General features: G+C 41.3%; 1 protein-coding gene across 5 annotated transcripts in view; it reads left to right on the top strand.

The window, feature by feature from the left end:
• LOC311432690 (sodium channel protein type 5 subunit alpha-like) overlaps window positions 1-24,869 on the top strand; it is a 206,930-nt gene that overhangs the window by 97,010 nt on the left and 85,051 nt on the right. For all 5 annotated transcript variants that reach the window (XM_084511137.1, XM_084511136.1, XM_084511135.1 and 2 more), the window contains exons 12-16: window positions 2,146-2,547; window positions 10,449-10,581; window positions 12,232-12,470; window positions 17,246-17,419; window positions 18,849-19,205. In XM_084511137.1, coding sequence (XP_084367263.1) covers window positions 2,146-2,547; window positions 10,449-10,581; window positions 12,232-12,470; window positions 17,246-17,419; window positions 18,849-19,205 — 1,305 coding nt within the window. The remainder of the gene's footprint in view (window positions 1-2,145; window positions 2,548-10,448; window positions 10,582-12,231; window positions 12,471-17,245; window positions 17,420-18,848; window positions 19,206-24,869) is intronic.

Below are 24,869 nucleotides of genomic sequence, written 5' to 3' on the forward strand. Positions count from 1 at the left end.
TACTCTAACTTCATTCATCTGATTATATCTATCCTATACCTACTAGAACTAAAATATTCTTAGAAGAAACCTGCAAATCTTAAAAAGAAAAGAGAGGAGGAGAAAAGGAGGAAACTTGTCTCTGAGGGTATTTTTAATGATATATAAAGACAATATTAACACTTTTGTATTCCTTTGCTAGTTGCCTTCAAGTCAAAACTTTGTGGCACTTGTTTCTATTGTATGTTGCAGTAACAAAAGTAGTGAGACAGTTGTTAAATAGGGTTTTATATAAATGTTACTGACATGCATGAATATGAATCTGCACATGCTGTATGTACCAAATGATGGTAAATAGCTTCAGATAATTTGTCTGTGCTTGACTATGGGCACAGTTAAAATCAGGTTTTTGTTGTTGTTGTTGTTGTTTTTTAATAGCCATGTAATAGGCTAAGTCTTTTTATATTTTGGTGTTAGTGAATTTAGGCATACTTGGCAACCATAAAATGCTGATAGAAAACATGTAAGTGATTTAAGTAAATGTGACCATTTAATGACACCCTAGCTCACAAAATTTACACAGAGCTGGATTTCTGTAAACAACATGCCTCTTTTTTATCTTATAGTTTTTGTTTTCATCTCATTGGTTGAGTGGGTCGTGTCAGAAATTATACCTTTGTTCAAGCTAGAATTGCTCTCTAGCTTCATTCTGGATGGGTTTCAAGACACCACATCCTAAAATGATCATGGTCTGGAGCTGTGTATTGCCAGTGTGTTCCTTAAATTAATATTTCTTGTTTTCACTTTTCGCCCCTGGATGTCATATGCATGAGAAACATGGGAGACACATTTCAAAGCTTATAGTAAATCTTCTCTGCAAGGCAGTGTCTGGCATGGTTAGAGGGAGTACGGCTGAGTCATCATTCAGATGCAATCTGAGCAGCTGGAAGTGTGTTGCCATCAGAAATCAGTCTCAATGACTGTGTCATGGAAACCCAGGCATGGATTTTTTTTATTATTTTTTTTTACCAGTTAAAGTTTGGTAGCAATCCAAATGGGTTGTTTTTAGTTAGAAGGGGCCTGGTTTTTGTATGCGTACTTGTACCAATGTCAGAAAATAGCATCATTACATAATTCAGTGATGTGAGCTACAGTGCAAAATGAAATCAGGCTCATTTGGGTTGGCTGGCTAGTGGATAGTGTGGAAACCTGACCTCTCTTCATACATACTTGGTTCATGAAAAAGTTCTGAGGAAGCTGAAAATTCTATGCAGGTCATAAAATCAAAAGTATGTCCTGCCTAAATGCTCTTATTCCATTAATTTCCTCCTCACAGATATGAGGGAAGGGGATAGACTTGAATTCCTTATGCATTTTCTGAACATCCTTTTCACTTTGTGAGGGTTTAGGTGTGTTTAGTGCTTGCCTACGTCTTGCTGATGCTCTGCCAGAGCTGCAATCTCACTAGCAGACGTCAAAGTGGATCATCAAGGGTGATATTTAGGTGTTAAGGAACCTTCTGTACTCTAGGTTACCTACCCCTCAAAGCAGTTATGTGCATTGGAATAATCATTCTACAAACTAATAAACCATATCCCTCTTCTTGCTCTTCTGTTTTTTTTTTTTTTTATTATTTTTATTTTTCCTTTATCACCTTCTTCCGTCGTATTCTGCTTCTTCTTCTTCCCTCTTCTCATTTCTCCCCGCAGTTCATTTCCTGCCCTATTTCTTTATCTCTTGTTCTCCCTCCGCAACGTTCCTTCCCCAGCTGTTACGAAGATGTGTGATAATGCAGTAAACTGGAGCTGGATCCCCTTCCCTGCTCCTGTCTTCCACTCCTTGTGCTGCCTTCCCAGGTCCTTTGGCACTTATCAGATGGGGAGGGAGTAGAAGCAAAGGAAGTATCATGCTACCGGGCGAATGCCACCTTGACCCTTCCTATTTCAGTACATCTTTAACTGTCAAGTATTAGACAAATACCTAACGGCTAGGAATGATTATTCAGCCTCTTAACTTTGCTAAGGTTGAATACATGTAATTAAATCTTTCTCTGAAGGACTTGATTTTAAATGGAACTTAGTGCTCTCCCCAGACCTTCCTCGCTCCTGAAAACATGTTGCAAAATGTTATTTCTCTTTCCCCTTTTTCCTTTCTGGGGGTTTCTAGACTCTCCTTGGCATTAGTTATGGTCCCAATGCAAACTTGGTGAAGCGCAGAACCAGCCACGGAAGCATATTCAGTTTCCGACTCCGTGGCAGAGACACTGGCTCCGAAACAGATTTTGCCGATGATGAGATCAGCACTGCTGGGGAAAATGAAAGCCACCGGGGCTCTCTCTTAATTCCAAGATCTGGGAGGCGTCCGAGCGTGCAAAGTCAAGTGAGCCATAGTTCTCACCCTACTACTCCCAACTACACCCAGACGGGCAAAAGGAACAGCTCAGTGGATTGCAATGGTGTGGTTTCCCTGATAGGAGGAGGCACCGGGGCACTCAACCCAGACCCTACTTCTCCTGCAGGGTTACTGCTTCCCCCAGTTATTATGGAAAAACCTGGGACAGGCGATCTGGTGAGTACTTTATGACTGTTGTATGTGATTCACGCTCTTGTTTCCTTCTGAATGTTGTTGGAGTTTGCTGTAATTTATTTACACCGTATGCAGTCTGCAGTGAGAAACCCAAACACACCATCTTAGGCAGGGTGGGAAGGCAACGGGCTAGCTCCCATACCGATGTCCATTCACCACAGCATAAGTTTACAGCTTCTGGTGAGACTTGTTCTTCAGAACCGGCTGGAGGCAAATACCTATATCTTGGGTTTAATATGAATTTTCTTTTCTTGTAGGGACATTTTTTTAAGTTCATTCCTTTTGCCAATTGAATATCTGATTTCTTTCTGTTTGCATCTAACCTGTGGTCTTTTGTATAGCTGCTTGTGGAGGGCTGTTCTTACAGTCCAGGGGTAGTTCCCAGAAGGGCTGACTAAGCATTGAGTTCCAGTAATGCAGAGGACAGACAAGCAGATCATCAGCAGATTTCAAGCCTTTTGCAGATTTCCAGGATCTTTGTTGAGAAGCACCACTGTTACACTTCATAAGGCTGGAATTAAAACTATTAAGACTGATAGCATTAAGACCTAAGCACAAATTCCTAAGCACATGGAAAAACATCGGATGCTATTTTGGAAATAGCTACTTCACAGGCAGGTCGAAGTGGACAGGTTGAAATATGACTGATGTGGTGGGAATTTATTTCATTTAATGTGGATACCTAGATTGGAGTTCATCACTCAATAGTTTTAAAGCAATGCAAATCTAGTCACTAGCATCGATGTAGACAAGATTTGTTTCATCTCAGAGATCTAAAATGTATCAGAATAATCTTTGTCCCTGAAAGTGCTTTTTTTTTTTTTTTTTTTTTTTTTTTTTTTTTCCCCAACAAAAACTCTGTATTACATAGGTCTTAAGTTAGGTGAAATGAAATACATCCAGAGTAACCACGTGCCAAAAAATGGGTTAAATTGAGAGGGTGGAAAGCAGATGATATTCTAACATGTATTAGGCAAGGTATTTCCTGAAAAGAAAGGCAATTGAGATGGATCGCAGCCATGGTGTCAGATTATCAGTAAATTGAGAAGTAGCTTTTTTCTCTAGAGCCAGGCAGCTTCTTCCCTTTCAAGCACTGGTCTGATTTTTATTTTTTTTTCCTCACCTATCCAGGCACTCCCTGTGGCCCTGCAAATAGGCTCTCACCCTGTAAATGGGAGGAGAGTCCAGCATAGGAAGCTGGGTGGGGTGAGAATTACCTGCTTTGTTGGTGATTTTGAGGCTGTCCCTGCTTTTTCAGAAGTTCACACTTTCACTCATTTAAGGACTTTGGTATTCCCATTTGCACTCTCCACAGACAAGGAAGACCAGTCTCTAGACTGCAGAGCAGCAGATACAGATGGTGGATTTTAGTTGAACGTAGCTTGGCACGTAATAAACTGCAGGTTAAAGAAACCAAGAAACCATGGAAGGAGGAGTCTGTGTATCTACTAAAAAAAAAAAAAAAAGGTAGAAAGGCTTCCGTAGATGAGCAGTGGGTTTCCCCTCTGTAAGGCAAGCAGCTCTGTGGGCTGCTGAGGCTCTCCTGGCTGTCAGACAGCTTAACAAACCATGACTCAACCTTTTACGGCAAATATTGGTATTTTACAGGATCGGGCCCCGAGGTGACAGGGAGGCTTTGAGCTCTGCTGGCATTTCTTTTCCTTTGCCAGTTTACTGCCTTTTGAAAACTGATGTTGACAATGAAATGGCCTGGGTGGGTGAGCTCACTTGGCAGTTCCCTGGTCGTCTAGGAAATAGCACCCAGGCACTATAGTAACAGATGCTCCCTCAGTGATGCAATGTGAAGGATGTTGTGTCTCCTGAAAAACAGGTCTGGTATCTAATCTAGCCAGAAAATGTGAGCTGGACTTAAAAGCTAATTGGCAAGAAGCCCATTGCTGTACAGATGCATTTGCTACAGGAGCCGTAAGCGCTGCGCACAAACGTGCAGCTCTGTCCGTGGGGCGCAGGCAGAAGGAAAGAGCAAATCCAAAGCCTCAGCATGTTCAGAGATAAATTAACACTGTCTGGGGCTCTGTGTTGGATTATTTTGCCATTTTCTTGTTAAACTCTTGAAGTTAATTTTGTTCTTTCATAGCAGTTTTGGCTTCTTTTTATATTCTCTTGGGGGAGGCAGAAGAAAAATGTTACAGGGTGAAGTTGAAGTTACCTTATTAACCCCATCAACCTCTGTTATTTGTTTTATGCAAGTGTAAGCCCATGGTGAAAAGGACTGACCTGTGCTGTATCTGCTCTGTCTTCCCTGAACAAAACACAAAGAAACAGTCCTTTCCCTGAAAAGGCATCTCCTCTCTGTAGTCCCTAAATACAGCTAGTGAAACAGGAGAAGATTCAAGTAATCTCAGTGTTTGGTCCATCAGTCATGTTGGCTAGAGGTAGTCTGAGTGGTGAGCAATTTGCTGCTTGTGTCGGACATGGTCTGTGCAGAATGGCATCCATCCAGGCCACCTTCTGCACCAAAGCTGCACCAAGTCACCAGGGACTTCAATGCACAAGAAATGTCCCTCAGGAGGAGGGACAGATGTTGTGTTTTTTTCTGCAGGGAACCCATTTGTCTCTGCACACTGTGCTACAGCTGGTGATATTTCCATGACACATATGAGCACCTGTGAGGCTAAAGAAGGAGCAACAGAGTTTTTGGGGAGCGTCTTGCTGGCACCAAGGGTTACACTGCAATTTTCAAGCTAGAAAGCCTGCTGAGATAATATGAAGAGCAAAGGAGTGTGATATCAAAGTGTGATCTGCAGACACCCCCCAAAGAGCTCTGGGCCAGGCAATCTTTGCGTGGTTATGAGGAGCAACAGGTGCTCAATTCAGAGGTGTGCAGACACCCTCCAAAGAGCTCTGGGCCAGGCAATCTTTGCATGGTTATGAAGAGCAACAGGTACTCAATTCAGAGGTGTGCAGGGTCCCAGACTTAACCCAGTGTAAATAGGCTGCAAGCTGGATGTGGTGACTCCATTTAGAGTCCCCCCCCCCCCCTTTTTTTTTTGCTTGCTCTGAGACTGATAGGTTTGAAAATGATTCCTTCTTTACTACTCATAATGATTGCTGGGCTGGGGGTTTGGACTTTTCCTCATTCTTAGACAAAATCCATCCATTATGTAAGCAACTTCAGGGCACAAGCTAAAGTTCCCATTTGTCCACATAGTATTTATTTGCAGTTATGTATTGCTCTGTTGTGTCTTGGTGTTTCTCAGCTATTTAATAGATTAGAATAACATCTTCCTTCACAAGATACTGATCCTTTTGAACAGAATTGGATTAAGTTAATGAGCTGTCATCTAGAGCTCAGTTTATCCATGGGATCTGATGGGGATGAGTAAAGCACCTGTGGTTCTCAAGGTTTTTTTGAAGGTTAAAAAATACGCATGACACCATCCTCTCTTGCCTCCTAAAGCCAAGTGGAGCCATTCCAGTAGGTTTGCAGGGAAATCACATGGTTTTTAGTTTAGCCCAGCTTTCCAAATCATTTGGAGATTCAAAGGGGCAGAGAAATGGACACAGGACTAGAAGAGGCAGCTGGAAGAGGACAGCTGGCTGTCAGCAGTGGTCCCCAGTGCTTCTTTCCCTCTGGGTCACATCCTCACCCCTCAGCCCAGGAGCAGAGCAGGGCCATCTGTGATGTGGCTCTGGGATGGGCAGCAAGGGGAAGGTTGGGGCTACCTGGGATCTCCCAGCCTTTCCTGAATCAGTCACACTTTTTCTTCTCCTTTAGGAAAATAGAAATATCAGGTATTTCTTGCATGACAGGAGAAACTACTGGGGTGTGAGCCCTTAGAAAGGGAAAGCTGTTTAATGAGGTGCCAAACTAAGGGTTTAGGAGACAGAATCTGTTCTCTTTAGAAATATTTTTGTTGTTGTTTTGTGTTTTTTTGTTTTGTTTTGTTTTGTGTTTTTTTTCATATAAAAAGAAGAGGCCTTGTTTTTTGTTCTCTCTAAGCAGAAAACCGGTTTGCTGACCACATTGTTTTAAGGTTTTTTGTTTGACCTTACAGCTGCCCCAAGGTAAAATTTCTTTTTTCCTCTTCTTGCTTTGCCAAAGGACTGGTGAAAAGGCAAAGTGTTAGCAGTTTTGTGTTCAGACAATGTCGACATAATAAGTCATGCAAACATTGCCACCAAGAAGTTATATGGGTGGAAGCAAGCTAGCCCTCTGCTGTGGCCGCACAGAGAGCTGTCATCGTGGCTCAAGTTTCTGTTCACTTCAAATTTTGCTTTAGCACATCCCAAATGAGGCCATACCTGCAGTAAATCATTCAGATTTGACACAGATACTGCAAGCTGCTCCATTTTACAGTGCATCTCTTTAAATAATCGAGTATCCGCAAAATTAAATGCCTTCTTTTTAAGGCTGAGCGCTATTATGGTCACCTTCAATCTCATTAAATATTTCTGCTAGTGCCTTTCTGGGTCCATTGTTCATGGTGTGCCCTGTCCACCTCTTTTTATGCTTGAAAAGATTTTTACTGTATAAGGAAAATTAAAGCTGTCCCAGTTCCCAAACGTAGTCTTTAAAATGCTGCCACATATAAGCCCATCTTCGCACAGCAGTTTTGACACAGCTCAGTACAGTGGGCACTCAGAATAAAATAATTCTGCAGTGTTATGCATCCTCATTTACATGTAAATTACTGAATAGTATATTTGTCCCTATAGAATTGAGCTAATCCAAGGGAGAAACATTTCCAGTCAATCAAGGAGCAACACAAATAATCTCATCTTGCTAGAGGTGCCTGTATTTAACTCCATTGTGGTTTCTCATCTGGATGCTGTGGAGGCTCCCTGCATAACTCTAGAGACTGTTGTTATTTTTGCTTAATTTTTATACACATATAAGTACAATGAACTATTGTGCTTCAATATAGTCTCTGTGTGATGATGATAGCTTTTATGCTGCAGTGCTTGTCCAGTTCCTGGAACTGCTTTCTATCTCAGACTGCAAAAACTGCCAGTTCCTTGTGCAACTATTATCTATCTCTGTTCTAAAATAAATAATAAAAGCCCCTCATGGATCTATTCATTACAAAGAACACAAGCTCGTAAACTTCCCCAAGGTACTTCAGTAATTTTAAGGAATTCATCTGGAAACTTTATTCTCTGGAAAAAATACTTTATGCTAAATCAAAAGCCACCCACACAAAAGATTAACAGCTATATTATGAAAGAGACCACGTCCTTCTGGAAGACCCTGGGAGCATTCCTGCACCCCTGCATCACCTGCCCAGGCACTGTGTCCTGCGAGCAGGGAGCAATGGGCTCTGCAGCTGGATGAGGTTCAACCTAGGCTCTTCACTTAAACTGTTTTAGCTGAATCCTACAACAGGGAGAATGAATTTGAATGTTTTCCTTAAAACTTCTTGCTTTCAGAGTGAATCTTCTTTGTGTTGCATTTGTGAATAACAGGTGGCTTTCAGGTAAAGGCCACCAGCCTATAGCTTCATTAAAAGCACTTCTGCATGCATCACTAGGAAAATAATATCCTTTTTGACGGACAGAAAACCAGCACTTCTGGGGACGAGGTTGTATAAAGAAATTCTATTGATATGTGAGAAACTATGGGATGGGATGATGAAACAGCTTAAAACGAGTTAGATCATCCAGAGGAATTTGAGAATTTCTTGTGCTTCCTTCTACAGACAGAGGGAAATGGCAGAAGGGTTGCTTTTTCACCGGGCTTTTTTGTTGCTTTTCTTAGTTTTGACTATTATTATTATTATTATTATTATTATTATTATTATTATTATTATTATTACTCTACTTAAAAATATGTTTCCCTTGGAAATTTTTCCTTTTCTTGGTATTTCATTTCACTCCTATGTATTTGCTTTGTACTGTAAGTGGGTGTGAAAGGTTATGCAATTTGGTAAATGCTGTCTTCATTAATAAAATATTTGTTGCTTCTTTGTTTGTTATTGGACATTTTTGAGGTGAAGGGAATCAAGTGAACTAATGCATCTGAAACATCGTTTCTGGTTTCCCCAGCTCCTAAGCCAAGCATAGAGTGATTTCTTGTTCTGCACTGCACAAGTGAAAGTCTTTTTGAATAGGCTCTGATTGCCCATCTCCTTTCGATACAACTGCATCAGTAATTCAGTGGACAATGATCCAATTGTTTTAACAAAAGAGAATATTTTGAGGAGAGAAAAAAAAAAAAAAAAAAAGCAGTTTTGAAGCATTAGTGCTTTTCGGACTTAGCTAATGTTTTAAGTGATTGCTTCAAGTCCTTACTCTTCTCTGGTCTTGCAGTCATTGTTATTTTTATCTTCAGTACTTCAAAGTGACCTGGGACCAGTGTCCTGACAATTATTTTTAGCATCAACCAGTGGCCAAGTAGCCTTGTCCTTTGCAGCCACCTGACAAAGGGATCTCCCCTGCCCTGAAGAAGTCACACGCCAGAAAGACAGCTTGTAGAGCTTCAGTGCTCCTTCATCCCCATTGAAGAACACTTTTGATAGAGGAGTGGCCCAGAAGATGGATCCTGAAACCTTCTGGGTGTGTGTCCCAGCGACAGGCAGCAGAGCTGTCTTGGTTGGCATCCTGGGCACTGCTCAAGGCAGTTGGGGCCATTTATGATCCAAGGGATCTGAGAAGATCCAGAAGATTGAATCAAATTCCTGTAGCTCATTTGGCTACAGAGGGGCAAAAGCAGTTCCTCTGACGTCTGTATAAACCAGGGGTTTTCATCCTCTTAGGGATTTCTCCCTTCACATTTCCCTGAGCTATATTTTGGGAGCCATTGGGACCTTTCTATCTACAGCGCATCTCTTTTGCCTACACAGTGTCTCACAGATCCTTGGAGGAGCAGGACAAGGCTGTTAAAACATTTATTTTGAGAACTATCCTTACTTGGATGTGTGTGTGGAGGAACAGAGTTGAACATGGCTTTCCCAGATCCTTACAGTACAAATACCATCTTTCCTTCTTCCTCTGGGAGAGCTGGAGGAGTAAAGCAAGCAGGATTTGTCTCTGTATGATGTGGGGGATCGTAATAATAAAAGTCTTAACATCTTGCTGCTGTGAGCTGACGATATAAAGTATTAAATACAGTGTGTCTGCAGTTATGCTGTGCTTCTGGTTGACTTCAGAAACCCAAGTCTTCAAAAAGCATACAGCTAATGTAAAATGAAATGTTAAATAAAGGAAGCTCGGGAGTTCTATTTCTCTTCTGGTATTTGAGTTGTTCTTTCTTTTTTTTTTTAGCTTTTCCTTGAAAACAGGAGACCAATAGAGTTTATTTTTGTTTGCTTGTTTGTATTTTTTTCTCTTTCCCTTCCAAAAGAGAAAAAGGAAACTGAGATTCTCCTGTAATTATGGAGCTTCAGAATCCGTGACACCAAAGATCACCAGAATGCCAATATGTTCCTCAGATTTGGCAGTGTTTCAGAGCATGAAAAAAACACGTGTTGGGGAGTAATTTGGCTTGGTATGATATCAGAGGCCTGTAATGGAGCTGTTACCAATGCTCCTTTTTCCTTTTCTAGCAGTATAATTTAACAGTTAACACATTTCAGAAATAATGGTATAATTAATGTAATTAAGCAGGGCTTCGTTCATTAGCAAAGGGTGTGGTAAAGCAGCACTGCTGTTTCTCTGGTGTCAGAAGTGCCCTTTTATTTTTACCTGCGTCTTTCACATGTTTACACAAAGGTGAAGAACAGGGCAAAGTTTTTAAAATTGCTCTATGTACCATTTTCAAAAGCAGTACTCCAGCAGCACATGTCTAATTGGGAAATTGGTAAGCTTTGGACTTCTTAGAAAAAAAAAAAAAGCTTAGACAATTTCAAAAAATGCTACCCCATATTTGCCTTGCATTCTTCCCCTGTTATCACTCAGCTGACCCAATGTGTTCATTTCAACAGACCTCTCCCTCAGACGAGGCAAGCAAGAAGCAGCTTTTAATGCCCCACCGCCCATCGGTGGACCACTCAGATGAACCCTTTCAGAGGCAGAGGGCAGTGAGCGCAGTCAGCATTATCACTAGTGCCCTGGAAGGTAAGATGTGCCTTCAGTTTCCCAGCTGAAAGCCAAGTCAACATTGATTGGCAGGAAGTAGCATGAAAAACACTAATGTTTTTCTTTTGCGCTCTTTTTGTTTTGCAAGACAGTATTACAGAGTTATTATGACCCTTATAATACAGGTCATTCCTAAACAGAAGGCAATATGTCTTACCTATAGACTTGTAAAAATCCTGACAAAGTGCTGGCAGTACAATCAAAGTTGGGTCTGGGAGCTTTTTGTTCCCCTATGGACTTTGATGTACAGAAGGCTGATGGGTAGTGGAGCACAAGACTGTGTATACATTTATCACAGAGTGGTTTGGGTTGGCAGGGACACCAAAGCCCACCCAGTGCCACCCCCTGCCATGGGCAGGGCCCCCTCCCACCAGCCCAGGCTGCCCCCAGCCATATCCAGCCTGGCCTTGGGCACTGCCAGGGATGGGGCAGCCACAGCTCCTCTGGGCAGCCTGGGGCAGGGCCTCATCTCCCTCTGAGTGAAGAATTTCTTCCTAATGTCTAATCTAAATATACCCTGTGTTTGGAGGCTGGAAAGAGAGATCTATCTCTTGGGAACAATTCTGCCTCCCAGAGATCTCACAGCAGTGCAGGTGTGCATGTAGGATATCAACCATTATTTTGAAAGTTTGCTAGAAGGCACCTAACCCTGCAGCTCTGTTGTCCAATGGGTGAAAATGCAGAGAGAACGCATTCTGGCTTAAGAGAGGAGGCTGCTTATAAACTGATTGAAATAATAGGGTTGGCTGAAGTTTTCCTGTTATTAGCTCAGGTTCTAATTATATAGACTAAAACCATTATACAGCGTTCCATGCCCATAAAGGAATCAGAAAAGGAATGCATTAGGCAATTCTACTAATCATGATCATTCAGACATTAACTGTCTTGTTTGGCTTTTCTTTTTCACTGTTTAACACAAATTATACTTACAAAGCCATTTCTCTTCTTTTGTGCTCAAATAAAATGAACATATAAATGTTCTATTTTAACTAATACTTTAAAAGCACCTTTAAAAAGCACATTGGAGCTATAGTACCATTTTCAAACTGAGTTATGCAGTCCCCTGATTTTAGAAGAACTCAGATGCTTAACGCCTTTTTGGATTAGACATTAAGAACAGAAATCCTATTGATAACCAATGATACACCAGCTCTTAAGACCTTAAATCAGCTCTAAATATCGGATTGAATCTCTTTTATCTCTTAAACTCTTTAAAAGATATTACTTAAGGTACTTGTAAAATGAGAACTGGAAATGAATTCTTCTTAACCACTTGAACTTTCCAACCTGGAACACAGAGTACAAGTCTGATTCTATGTGTAATACTAGGTCTTGCATGTCTGGAGTGAGTCTTCCTTTTCTCTTGGGACACTTTTGAAAGGTTCCTACTTTCAGAATAGGCCGCTGTCTGCTAAGTGCTATCAACTGGCAAAAAAAAAAAAAAACAACAAAAAACACAAATTGTGTAATCTGCCAGCCTGTTAGGATAGAAATATTTTTATCCTAAAATAAAAAGAAAGAAGTTTGGGGTAATGCAAGGGCCTTCCTCTAAGTTGTGAGTCATTTTAAGTGTTTCCTTGTCATATAACTCAGCATGCACTGACTGTTATTTTACTGCTTGTGACTTAGAGCTTGAGGAATCACACCAGAAATGTCCTCCGTGCTGGAACCACTTTGCCGTTAAATTTCTCATTTGGGATTGCTGCCCGCTTTGGCTTTTAATCAAGAAATTTGTCAAGTTTGTGGTAATGGACCCATTTACTGACCTCACCATCACCCTCTGCATTGTGCTGAACACACTCTTCATGGCCTTGGAGCACTATAAGATGACGAAGGAGTTTGACCACATGCTTTACATAGGCAATTTGGTAAGTGAATGCAAAGGTGAAATACTGTCTGAGGAGAATGTTTGCTGCTTTTTAAAGTTTTGGCTTAGGCCTTGGGAAGACCCACTTTTAACATGCTGTCAGCATTGCTTTGCCTATGTCATGTCAAGGGCACACAGTCGTGTCTTCTGGGGGTGAGGAGAATCAAAGGAAGGACTAGAACCTATTTTCATTAAACTATCACGTTGTAATGTTACTGGTGACCACAAAAGCCATGTTTCTGGTCTGTTTACAGGTTTCTCATTTGTATCAGTTTAAGGATATCAGATGAGAAAAAGGTTAATGAGGTTTATTTGTGATTTCTGTAAAAACAATGCTAGGGAAGCAGCTCTTGGTGACTAATAGTCACTTTTAAGTTAAAAATGCTATGGAAAAACAAGGCAAGATCATAGAAGGAAAAGTAGTTTGGGTAGGTATGTATGTAGGAAGGTGCCTAAGGTACATCTGCTGTGTACCCCTGCCTTATGCATGTGTGTGATAGGAGCTGTGCAAAACCCAGGGCAGAGGGGACACACAGCAAAGCTCTCTGACCAGTGCTCCGAGGGGAAACTCCTAATGTGCAGGCTGAAGCAGCTGGGGAGAGCTGCAAGGTAAGCAGAGACTGCTCTTCTCCAAGGAAAAGCAGAGTGACAGATCCCCAGCCAAGCTGCAGGGACAGCAGAAAAGCCTTTCCAGAGGCGATGTGGTACAATTTGTTAACCCAGGGGGGGCACTGAAATGCTGCAATCACTACAAAAGCAGAGCTTTTTCTTTAATTATCTTCCTCTGAGTTTGAGCTTAAAAGCTACCATGCTTTACAGGTTTAAAACTTAGTGTTAAAAATCCTTTTAATTTTAGAAAAATTAGTATTGGAAAAGGCATAGGCTATTTAGCTATGATTTGGTTGAATTGCCCCTAAAGTCTAATGGTAGAAGCAGAGATTTACACTAGGACCAGAAGAAAGTCTGGAGTACCTGGGAAGGTGGACCCTGCTAAATATGTATTCAAGAAGCTCACAGCAGAGATAAGAAAAACCCTTTATTTCTATTAAAAAAAAAAAAAAAAGGCTTTGCTCCCTCAAGGTGGGATTCACTTTGCCCAACTTGAGATATTTAGAGCGTAGGAGTCTCTGTCTGAGCTGGTTGCCTTTAAAGTCAATGGAGGGAAATGGACAATTTTAAGGCACAATTAATCTGATGTTTTTAAGACATTTGCTTTTGGATAAGGTGAACTGTGCCCTGAAGGCCACCGACTGCAGTGGCCATTGACTATAGTGGGAGTATGCAGAGACACTGCAGATGTCATGTCTGCATTGAGATACGTCCTACACTGGCAGGTTTAGGTGGGTAGTAGCAATAATCAGACTTTTTGTACCTGCTCTAGAATATGTGTTACAGAACCTGTTAGTGGTGGGTTTCTTCTGTGGTGTTTTTTGTTTGTTTGTTTATTTGTTTGTTTGTTTTTTTCCCACTAGTCATTATTCTTAGCTCTAGACCTCCTCAAGCAGGTTGAGGTTCTCCTAGGCTGTGGGACCTGTCTCTAGTTTTTCAGTTGCTGTGTCCTGGTAGATCTCCCTCTGTCGTTATGCTAGGCAAAAACATGGATCTTCTCTCCTTGCTCCAAACCTGCATTCGTCCCCTCAGTGGTAAGCAGTGAATAAGGGTAGCTTGGAAAATCACCCCTCGGGACTGCACCCAGCTTCACTTTGCAGCAAGTCCTTGTGTGGGGATGTTGCTCAACAATTTGTGGTCTTTTCAGATGACTTCTCAAATGACAAAAAAAGCACCTTTGGATCCAGCATCATCCCTCAGAGCAGGTGGCAATGCTGCCATATCTCCCTCTGGCTTGTCAATGTGTCTTGCTCTGCTTTTAGCAGATGAGTTGCTCTCTTTGCCAGACCACAGGCACTGAAACCCCAGCCCCTGGCAGCCCTCCTTCCCGCATGGCTCCTGCAGACCTGAGCGGGGCTGCGCCAGCTGCCAATGAGACTGGTGGAAATGGAGACGATGAGCAGAGGACAGGGGAAAATTGCAAAGGAAATTTTGTGAAGTGTTGCCCCCCAAACATGCATCTCCCCCTGAGTTTCTTAGCACTGCTTAGAGCTAATTTTGATTATTTGCGTTAGGGTGTAAAATAAGCAAAACAGCCTGATTTTTTTTAATTTTTTTTTTGTAGTAGGCAGCTGGCCCCAGGCTGAGATGCCAGGATGGGGTTAGGGAGAGGCTCTCCCTTGGCAGATTTTACTAAACCCCTACATAACAGGAATGGTTTTGAGTAGAGCAGGTCAGAGGAAGGTAATTCCATTTTGCAGAGGATTTCACAAAGTCATTTGTAATGAGAATTGAGTGATTTTTTTGCAATTCCCCATGAAAGGGAGGGCAGCCCCAGCTCCAGGGCAGGCTGCCAGGTGCCTGCTTCCCCTAAGCCACTGACTGCCAGAGCCTCCCTTGCCCCAGCGCCAAGCGGCTGTGCTCCTGCCATCCCATCCACCCCTCGCTGAGCAATTACATGAGCATTAGGTGGACGAAGATACTGAAAAGGGCAGATCTTTGGCATTTTTTCCTCGAAATAAGTGCTTCTGAAAGAAATTAGAGTGGAATATGAATTTGCTGTCTCCGAGAGTAATTCTTCGTCTGGCTGCCAGGAGCTGGAGACCTGCTTTGATGGCACCATCTCCATCGTGCAGTTGTGTGGCACCTGCTGCCTTCAAGCTCCTTTAGCTCATCACTGACGGGAACCAACATTTTAAAATCCCATCACAAGGCCTCACAAGCACATGGACGTCTTCACTTCTCATCTTCCTGTGCAGTGCCACCACTGAAGAAATAGGTAGACAGAGCAAGGTTTTCCCAATTTTTGTTTTTCTTTAGAAACTGAGATGCTATTATCCAATATTAGAACCTGAGTGGCTGAAATGATAGTTAAAAGAGGTTGCTTTCTTAAAGATAACGTCCTCCAAATCAGCAGTGGCATATTTATAACCATAACCAGGGGAATGTTGAGTTGCTCTTTTTCTTTACAGCCTTTATTGCACTCAGCATCCAGCCTCTTGTATGAGCACAATAGCTTGTTACCAGGTGCTGGCAATTTGATGACCACCGTTGGAAATTCGTTGCTGGTGCACGTACGCGACTCTTGATGCCTTCAGGAAGGCTCAGACATTTTCCTATCTTACTGTGACATTTCCCTCTCAGAAGACTATTGATTAAAATGATTCAGGCAAAGAAAGCGATCCTCCTGAGTCATTTCGCAGCAAGATGGTTGCATAATGTAGGCAGCATGGTGTTGTGGGTTTCGAGGCAGTCCCCTGGATACAATTTCATAGCTGTCCAGTTTGGGCTTGTTTGCTGTCCTCAGGGAAACTGGGGTGTTCTGGTGGGAATCTCTGGTATCTCTAGCCACTGTGACTCAGAAATTGTTGGTTAGTTAGAAATCAGAGACAGGCTGTTTCATTGGGTTCTTGGTATGAGGCATCAATAGGATGACAGTCCAAGGTATTATTTTCCTGATAAGGAGAAGGTATTTTGCTTAAGGAGTTGTGTGAAATAGCTGCTTGGAAGAACTCATCAATTCAGTCCTGAAGCATTGCAGAGTAAAAGTCACACCTTCAAATGATCCTTTATTTTTATTCCCTAATACCTTAATTATATATCCTTAACTTTTCCCTTCCACACCGCATGGAGTTTCTTAGTCTTGTTGCGTAGAGCTGATCACTTGTGTTGGGATAGCTCTTCAGACACTCAGCTTATAGGGTGAAAAACATTCCTCCTTGAGTGTAGGTTACTGATACGTCAGCTCTGGGGTCCCCCCTTTTTCTGACCTACACAATGCATTGATATTGGCTGTTTTATGGAAAACCATATGCTTTGATATATAAGTGGAACTGAGCGCTTTTCAGAATGTAAAGCTCTGTGGGAATGGAAATAAAACAGTATATGTACAACTTGCTGCCCACATTTTCTCATTTTAAGCTGACTGTCAGGTGTTTAAATGGGTGCTTAAGGAGGGCATATGAGAGGACAAGATCTGATTCTCTTGGATGCTTTGCAGAAATCTGTTAAAACTTAATTTACTGTCAGCAGCCTCCCCTTCTCCACTCCCTCTGCCTCATAGGTAATATTTATATGTTGTTTTAAAGAAAAATGTTCCAATTAAAAGCTCTACCATATGACATTTGAACCCCGTCATAAATAAGCAATGTCTTCTCAAGATGCTGTGAAAAGAATACTGCTGTGACTATTTGTAAAAAAATAAATAAAAAATACGAGGGCTCAAATTAGGGTTTCTAATCGCCTTCACTGCCAGCAATAACCTCAGAATGGCTGGATGCTCTTGCTGTCCTGGTATTAATAATAACAATATAAAAAGGGATAATACAGCCAGTACATGGCAGCCCAAATACCCCTTTAACACTCCCACTCCATTCATTCAGGTTTCTCCACTGAAATAAATAGATTTAACCTTTATAAAAGGCACCTTTACGCTTTCTTTTTTACCACTGAGACTCTGCAGACGACAGAAGGAGATGGAAATGTCCATCCTTATCAAGAGCTTGAACCCAGACGTCGTTGTGTGCTTACAGCGCTATAAAACATCATGGTGAAAAGACCAGACAAAGCCAGTGCTGTAACAGTGATAAAAAATCATCTGTGAAAAATGAAGTATTTGCTTGTAAAATGTTTTTGGCTTTCTGCTGTGTTCACCTCTATCTGTGGAGAGTCTGTAAGAAAGGAGGGATGCTTAGAAGGCTGTTTTCACTTTGTATTTTCTTTCTGCAGGTCTTCACTGGGATTTTTACAGCAGAAATGATCTTCAAAGTAATTGCCCTTGACCCTTACTACTATTTTCAGCAGGGCTGGAACATTTTTGACAGCATAATTGTTATACTGAGCCTGATGGAACTTGGTTTATCCAGCATGGGAAACCTGTCTGTTTTACGCTCCTTTCGACTGGTACGGTCTTATTCTGTTTTTACCCCTCTCCTTGCATTAAGTGTAAACTCTGACATGAACACAACATATTTTCTTAAAAATGCATCCACCGATAAAGACTTTAATTGCTGCAAACCGGTGAACGGTATGTGACACTAATTATAGACTGCGGGATAAATGGAATTGTTCCAGATTTACATCAGGGTAAATGAGAACATAATTTGATTCCTTCTAGCTGTGCCAGGTACTTGTAGCACACTTAAAATGTTTGAGATCCAATTTGTAATAAAAATCTGCCATTTTATACCTGTACACCTGTTAGCACAATCAGCAGATAATTGATAGCCCACAAAATGCAAGAGCTAGTAACATGTCGTTTTGGAAGTTGTTATTCCAAAATTATGTTATAAACATGCCACCATTCTTTTAAATGTTGTCAAAAGAAAATGTCTTTGAATTATTCACGGAGTGATTTTTTTTTTCTAGAACTGATCAGCATAACACAGCATCTGTCTTTCACGGAACTCCTTAGCTGTCAGCTCCTTTGTTATGCATGGGATAGTGGCATTCGATTAATGAGAGACTGTCGGCATATTGGAACAGAAAAGCAGTTTCCTTGCCAGCCTGACATTTGTGTTGCACTTCATGTACCAGGATGTCCATGCTAATCATTCTGGCCATGATATGGCTTCATAACTTGAAAGACCAGGAAAATAAGCCCTTATGGCTACATTTAGCGGAAGACTTTTCTTGTTCCTTTCCAAAATTCTATGCACTGCTCAAAAATGCAATTTTTTTTTTGCTGCTGCTGCTGGTGGGTCCTGAGAGTCTCCTGTCAATTTATGAGCAATGCCTCTTCAATGGTGTTGAAATTAAACCTTTAGTTGAAAACACAGTGCAAGGACTAGGAACCATTTACATCCTTAAAATAGGTCTTAAGTGGGATGTGGGTTGTGCCCAGACTGCGGGATCCTCGGCACAGAGGTGATTTTCACCCTGGGAGCTAACAGCTAACAGCATTAGGCTGAGGCTTGCTCTGAAATACAGAGGAATTGCTTCTCCCTTTGCAGGATCAAACCCTAGTCCCCTTCCCCCGAGACGTCTGTCAGGCTGTTTAATTTGAGGTGGAAAAGCAACATAAAACAAAATATTGATACCTGAGACTTCCTCCTTCCATCCCCTCCACACCGTGATATCAGGGAGCTGAGCCTCTAAAAGCATGTCTGCCTAACAAGGCAAGAGTACAGCCCTTGAATGCTTAATTCTCATCCAAGAAGCACAACTGATATTTTATTGATAGACACAGTGAGGCTAACGGGAAGTGTGGCTAAAATCCCCTTGTACTGTGGCATTTAACGTGTTTCACATGTTTTAACCACTTTAATAATTCAGCAGCTGAAGTGTCTGTTGCTTCTGTGAACTGACACTGTTGTTTATGTTTTGTTCACAGCTGCGAGTCTTCAAATTGGCAAAGTCCTGGCCGACCTTAAATACGCTCATTAAAATCATCGGGAATTCAGTGGGTGCCCTTGGGAACCTCACCCTTGTGCTGGCAATCATCGTCTTTATTTTTGCTGTGGTAGGAATGCAGCTTTTTGGGAAAAGTTACATGGACAATGTTAAGAAGATAAGCACTACCGGCAATTTGCCACGGTGGCACATGAATGATTTCTTCCATTCGTTCCTCATTATCTTCCGAATCCTGTGCGGGGAGTGGATCGAGACCATGTGGGACTGCATGGAAGTGGCTGGGCAGCCCCTGTGCCTTCTTGTCTTCTTGTTGGTCATGGTGATAGGAAACCTCGTGGTGAGTTGTCCAGATGGTTTCTTCTCCCTTTTCTGCTGGGTGTGTGCAAATGGACACCTTTTTATCCAGAAAATGCAAACCTCATGTTGTTCTGAGGCTTTAATTTGCTGAATCAAGGTCTCACCCAGAGACACCTGCTTACATCCTAAGTACAAAATTGGGAGCGTTGCATTGCTAATTAAGAATGGAGGCTTATGTTGCAGAAGAACAGGTAATGTGTTAGTAGAAAAAAGGCACATAGGCTTGTTATAATGATTTAATTCCTTAAGGCATTCATGGGACTTAAGAGATTCCAGATCTCTTTTCAGGAGTGAATATCACCTTAACTGTCATGAAGATATTTTTATTTCTATTCAGTTTTGGTCCAGAACAGATGAACCTTACAGCTAGCACGGTGTCTGAGTGGAGTTTCAAATGTGTTTAGCCTGCATGTTCTAGGAAGCTGCAGGTTATGTTTACAGTAAAGTCACTTGCTCGCTTGCTTTTTTAATAGAGTATCCCATAAGCATGGCTTACATAAGCTCTGAACCTATTAAGGCTGAATTGTATTTCCCTGTTGACATCTTATGGAGCGCTTTGCTGGCTTGCAGTCATTGTGGAAATGTTTCTCCCGTTCAGCTTACAGAGCATCTTTGACATTGTGGCTCTAATGGGCTTACTGTTTATGTAGTGAGTTGTTTAATAGTAGATGCAGCTATAAAAATGTTGGGTTTTGCTACCGATTGCTTTTAGTGGTTGTTTTGCTTTTAAGTACCCAGTGTTTTTGTTCTCAGCTCCTGGGATAGAAAAGTTCCTGAAGGGGCTTATTTAAAAAACAAAGAGCATAATTTTTGTGTTTATATGAAATTTTAATAATTAGATTTTCACTGAAAATATTATTTGCAAAGGGAAACTACAGTTTCTAGCTTTTATTTTATTTTATATAAGTCAAAAGATTAAGTTATGATTACTCAAAGTGGCAGAATATTTTTTTTTCACTGACTTCAAGTTTCAGCATGTTTTTCATGTGTAATTAGAGGATTTGTGGCCAATTATGACTTTCTGCATTTTTAGTGGAGTTTAGCCTAAATTCAGATATTTGATCTCCCCTTACAATTAGTCAATGGATTCTGCATATGATGATGAAACCTGAAAATAATTCTGGAGAAAACGTTATCATTTGAAATATTAGTGGATTACTCGGTGAACTTGCAACATCTGATTCACTTAGATATTAAAATTCATGGGATTGTGTAGAGATTGTTAAATATGAAATCTGATTCAGAGGAGATTGCAATAACATTATCTGCATATATTTAAATTCCCATGCTCAAAAAAGACAGATGTAAAACTAGATACTGAAAAACTCTGTCAGCATGGATAATCTGAAGTTACTGGTCAGCTGAAAGCAAAAATGCTAGCTTTATACTTTTCAGCCAGCAGTTCTGTAAGCACGCAGCAAAGACTAGTGGATAGGAGTTATTATAGGAATAGGAGTTAAGCTCTCAGGGTGGAAAACAAAACAAAATAAAAAGATCCATAGGTCTGATAGGACCAAGCAAATAGGAAAAGAACAACAGAATCTGAATCATGAGACTGATCCAGTGCCAACCACATTACATGGAGATTTCATGATGTTAATTAGCAGGTAGAAAGAAGGTCTCCCCTGACACCATCAAGTCTTAGTTTCCTCAGTGAGAGTGGATTGAATTCACAAACTCACGTATTTGCTGAAGAACATCAGACAAAAGTTCAGGTAGTCAAAAAGCACTACTAACTCTTTAAAATAAGAAGACTTCAGCTCTAAATTTTTACATATAACTCTGGTGTGTTCTGTGCTACACTTTCTCTTTTAACTTGCTGAGTTCCTTGTTCTTCCTCTGAGTTTGAAGAGTCAGTTCTGAGATGAACACTATTAGGTTGCATCTCATTTGGACCTCTAACTCTTTCTTAGTCTCTGCAGGCATGGAGGAAATCCTACAGCATTTTCCTGTGTTCCACACTCATATCAATTGAATACTTTTATTTGTAGCATATGCCCTTACTTCTGGTAGTGTCTGTGGATGCTCTGTCCAGTGCAAATCTATGCATTTCAGACCTGCTCTTTAACGTCTCTAAGCTCCTTATTTATTTATTTATTTATTTATTTATTTATTTAAATTAATTAATTAATTCTTTCCTGCAAACTGGAATGGGAAGAGTTATGAGCATTGTGATTCTGTGATAAGCTCAGTGATTTGGTCTGCAGATCTTATTGAGCCTCACTAACAGAAATTCATAGAATCATAGAATCATAGAATATCCTGAGTTGGAAGGGACCCTTAAGGATCATCAAGTCCAACTCTTGACACCGCACAGGTCTACCCAAAAGTTCAGACCATGTGCCTAAGTTCACAGTCCAATCTCTTCTTAAATTCAGACAGGCTCGGTGCAGTGACCACTTCCCTGGGGAGCCTGTTCCAGTGTGCAACCACCCTCTCTGTGAAGAACCCCCTCCTGACGTCCAGCCTAAATTTCCCCTGCCTCAGCTTAACCCCGTTCCCGCGGGTCCTGTCACTAGTGTTAATGGAGAAAAGGTCTCCTGCCTCTTGACAACCCCTTACGAGGAAGTTGTAGACTGTAGAATTCAAAGGAATGGTGGAAGAAAAGCATGGGAAACTAGTAAGTGCACTGGGCAACTTCATGTTATAATGCAGTTAAACTGCTGAAAGGAATTTTATTAAGTATTAAGTCTTTGGCTGGAATTCATATATCCCCAAAATGTCTTGGACCATGGTAGCGCTACATGCAACAATGTACGCTGATGGTAAGCTGATATTTGAATCATCCTTAAAGAATTTAACTTTACAGAATAGTTGGAAAATTACATGCTGTGTAATTAGCTAGCGCAGTAATACTGCTGCTATCATCAGAAGGCATTTTTAAAGTCACTGAAGTGGCTTTGGAAGGTAAAACCAAACCAGGGGAATGATAAAATAGTCTCTCTCTCATGTATAAGAGCTTTTGAAATTGCTAACTGAATAATTATGATTACTGTTAAGTTTTATAAAGACTAAACATATTTCCTGTGTACTTTTATGTTACTGAGGTTAATAAGGAAAATAACTGAGACAAGAATTATTAAGAAGATGTAGGGGAGTTTGGGTAGTGAGGCAGCCCTTGCTCTGTGGGGTCAGCTGATGTGACACCAGCCACTTCTCAGGGGACACCTGCGTGCAATGGCTGGGGACTACTACTGCACTAATGACGTGCATGAATAAAACTGACACTCCAATCACAGAAGGAACAACCTTCCAACCTCTCTGCGTGCTCCTGACGTACATTGGCCAAGCCACCCTTTCACTCTTCTCCCTCCTGCTTGGATGAAGCCAGCTCCTACCCACATGCCACCACTTAAATCTGTGCCCATCTGCCTAGGGTCATAAGCATGCCAGGATGTACAGTCCGTAACAAGGGAAGATCTTCAGGGTTTTACTAGAATTAAAGTTGAAACAGAAGACTTAAAGTGCCCTTTTAGGATCAGCCCTAGGCTTTTTTTTTTTTTTTTTGTCCAATAATGATGCTATTCACCCAGAAAAATATTGATGACATTTTCTTAGAACACACAGTTAGAAAGCATCACCAGTTTCTAGCGTACCCAGATATCCTACAGGAAGGATTACATAACTGCTAGCATTGAATTAATGTATGATGCATGAAATTATGAAAAACAAAGTGGAAGGTCATGCACTCAGCCCTATTTAAGAATTTATGTTATGATCAAGTAGCTTATCAACAGGAGATGTTTGAGGGGATAATAAAAACATATATGTATCTGAGATAACTGGGTGGACTACCTTTGTAGCCGGACCTGGTCAATGGAGTCCGTGAAGTCATAAATTATCTTAACCAAAAAGACACCTAAAATATGTCAGATTAAATAGATCCTAAAGGTACCTATTTCTGTCCCTGAAATCCTGGGAAGCTAACTCAGCTGTAGACACCCACATATACTTACCACTCTGCTTGACTGAGCCAACAACATCATGCACCTGTTAGAGAGGTAAATGCGATTCTAATATGTGTCAGGAAAGGTAATTACAGAGGAAAAAGGAGAGTATCAGTTCTGTTTTGCAGTGCTCTGCAGCACTGGGCATGCAATGTATTCCCTTAATGACTGATGCTCAAGACAGATTAAGTCAAACTGGGAAAAGCACAGGAATATTAAGTTGATGAGGGGACTGCAGAACTAGGCAGGGCTGAGAGTGATTTAAGATACAGGACAGAGCTCATCCCAAAACAGAGGAGGATAAATCACCAATAGGTGCCTGTGGAAAAGCAGATGATATTGTCTAGTAGGACTTCCCAGCAGCCTGCAAGATGGAGCTTGTTTCTGAAGGAAACAACACAAGTAGCCTGTCAGCAGGGGAGTTGACTTGATGACCCAAGAAGACCTTCCAGTCCTGTTTTCCCATGAGAATTCGAGTGCCTGCCAGCGGAGCTGCTCAGCATGATTTGGATGAGATTTGAAGTGGCCTGCTTCAGTTAAACCCGATAGAAGCTTGTCTCTAAAAAATTTGGATGCCCTGGAGCCTGTCCTTTTATACCACTTCCACATCTTTGGAAGCCTTAATGGATATTTCTTCTGTTTTAACATGGCCCATGACTGTGATACATTGAAACTTGGAAATGTCACGTTCCTGGAAAATAGCAGTTTTTCCTTCCCTGCGTTCTTTTACTACAAGTCAGTGTAGGATTGTTCCCTGAAGAGATGTTCTGAGAAAGTGCCGCTAAACCTCCATCAGGTTAAAATCTGTGGAATCCCAAACCGAGAAGATGCCAAAAAACCTGAGTAGGTCTCTTTTACCACCATTTCAAGCTTTTAACAACCAAAGTCTGCTGGTAAAATGGCATATCACCAAAGCAATTCTGACAGTCAGGTCTTTGCAAGAAGGCAAGAGAGAAAGAAATCTAGCTACAGGGAACATGAGCAAATTGGAATTGCTTACAATTTCCACTTCAGCATGTCTTTCCACAACAGTCTCCCTTCCTACTACTGAGAGATTGTCCTGAGCACCACCAGTGCAACCTGGATGTGAACAAATATCTGAGAAGGAAAAGAGTGAGATGGATGAAAGGCCAGTTAGCATGCATCCTGGCCTGACAGATGTGCAAGAGAGAGGTTTGAGATGGGGATGGTTTGAGTTAGGAAGAGGAGCAAGTACAAGTACATGTGATGCTTAGTCTGTGAGGGGAATTTCATGGTAATTTCCTGCCCCAAATCACCCTCCTAAGTGACAGACCCTAAGTACCACAAGGAGTCATTGGGTGCCATGTAGCTATCCAACAATTAGTTATGGCTCTAATCCCACAGTTAGGTAAAATGACTTTGTATGTGCTTGCAAGATTACATCTGCCCCATTAATTGTTTTCATTCCTGTATATTTTTGAAATATTAAGAATGAAGCAAAGGCGTGTGATAAATATTTAATTCTGATTAGCTTTCTTTGCTGCATCTTTGCTTTGTTAGCATTGTTGCCTTTAGTTTGGTGTATGCAGTCAAGCAAACAGAAGAAAAACCTGGAAAAAAAAAGAGGTAGCTGTGATGTAGAGAGTATAAATGTGTAAGACAGGGCTGCTGGTTGGATTGTGTAGTCTTCAGTATGGGGGCTTTGTTTCTATTTAAAACTGTTTCCTAGAGCCAGT

The sequence above is a fragment of the Aythya ferina genome, assembly GCF_964211825.1.
Source record: "Aythya ferina genome assembly, chromosome: 2".
Lineage (NCBI taxonomy): Eukaryota > Metazoa > Chordata > Aves > Anseriformes > Anatidae > Aythya > Aythya ferina.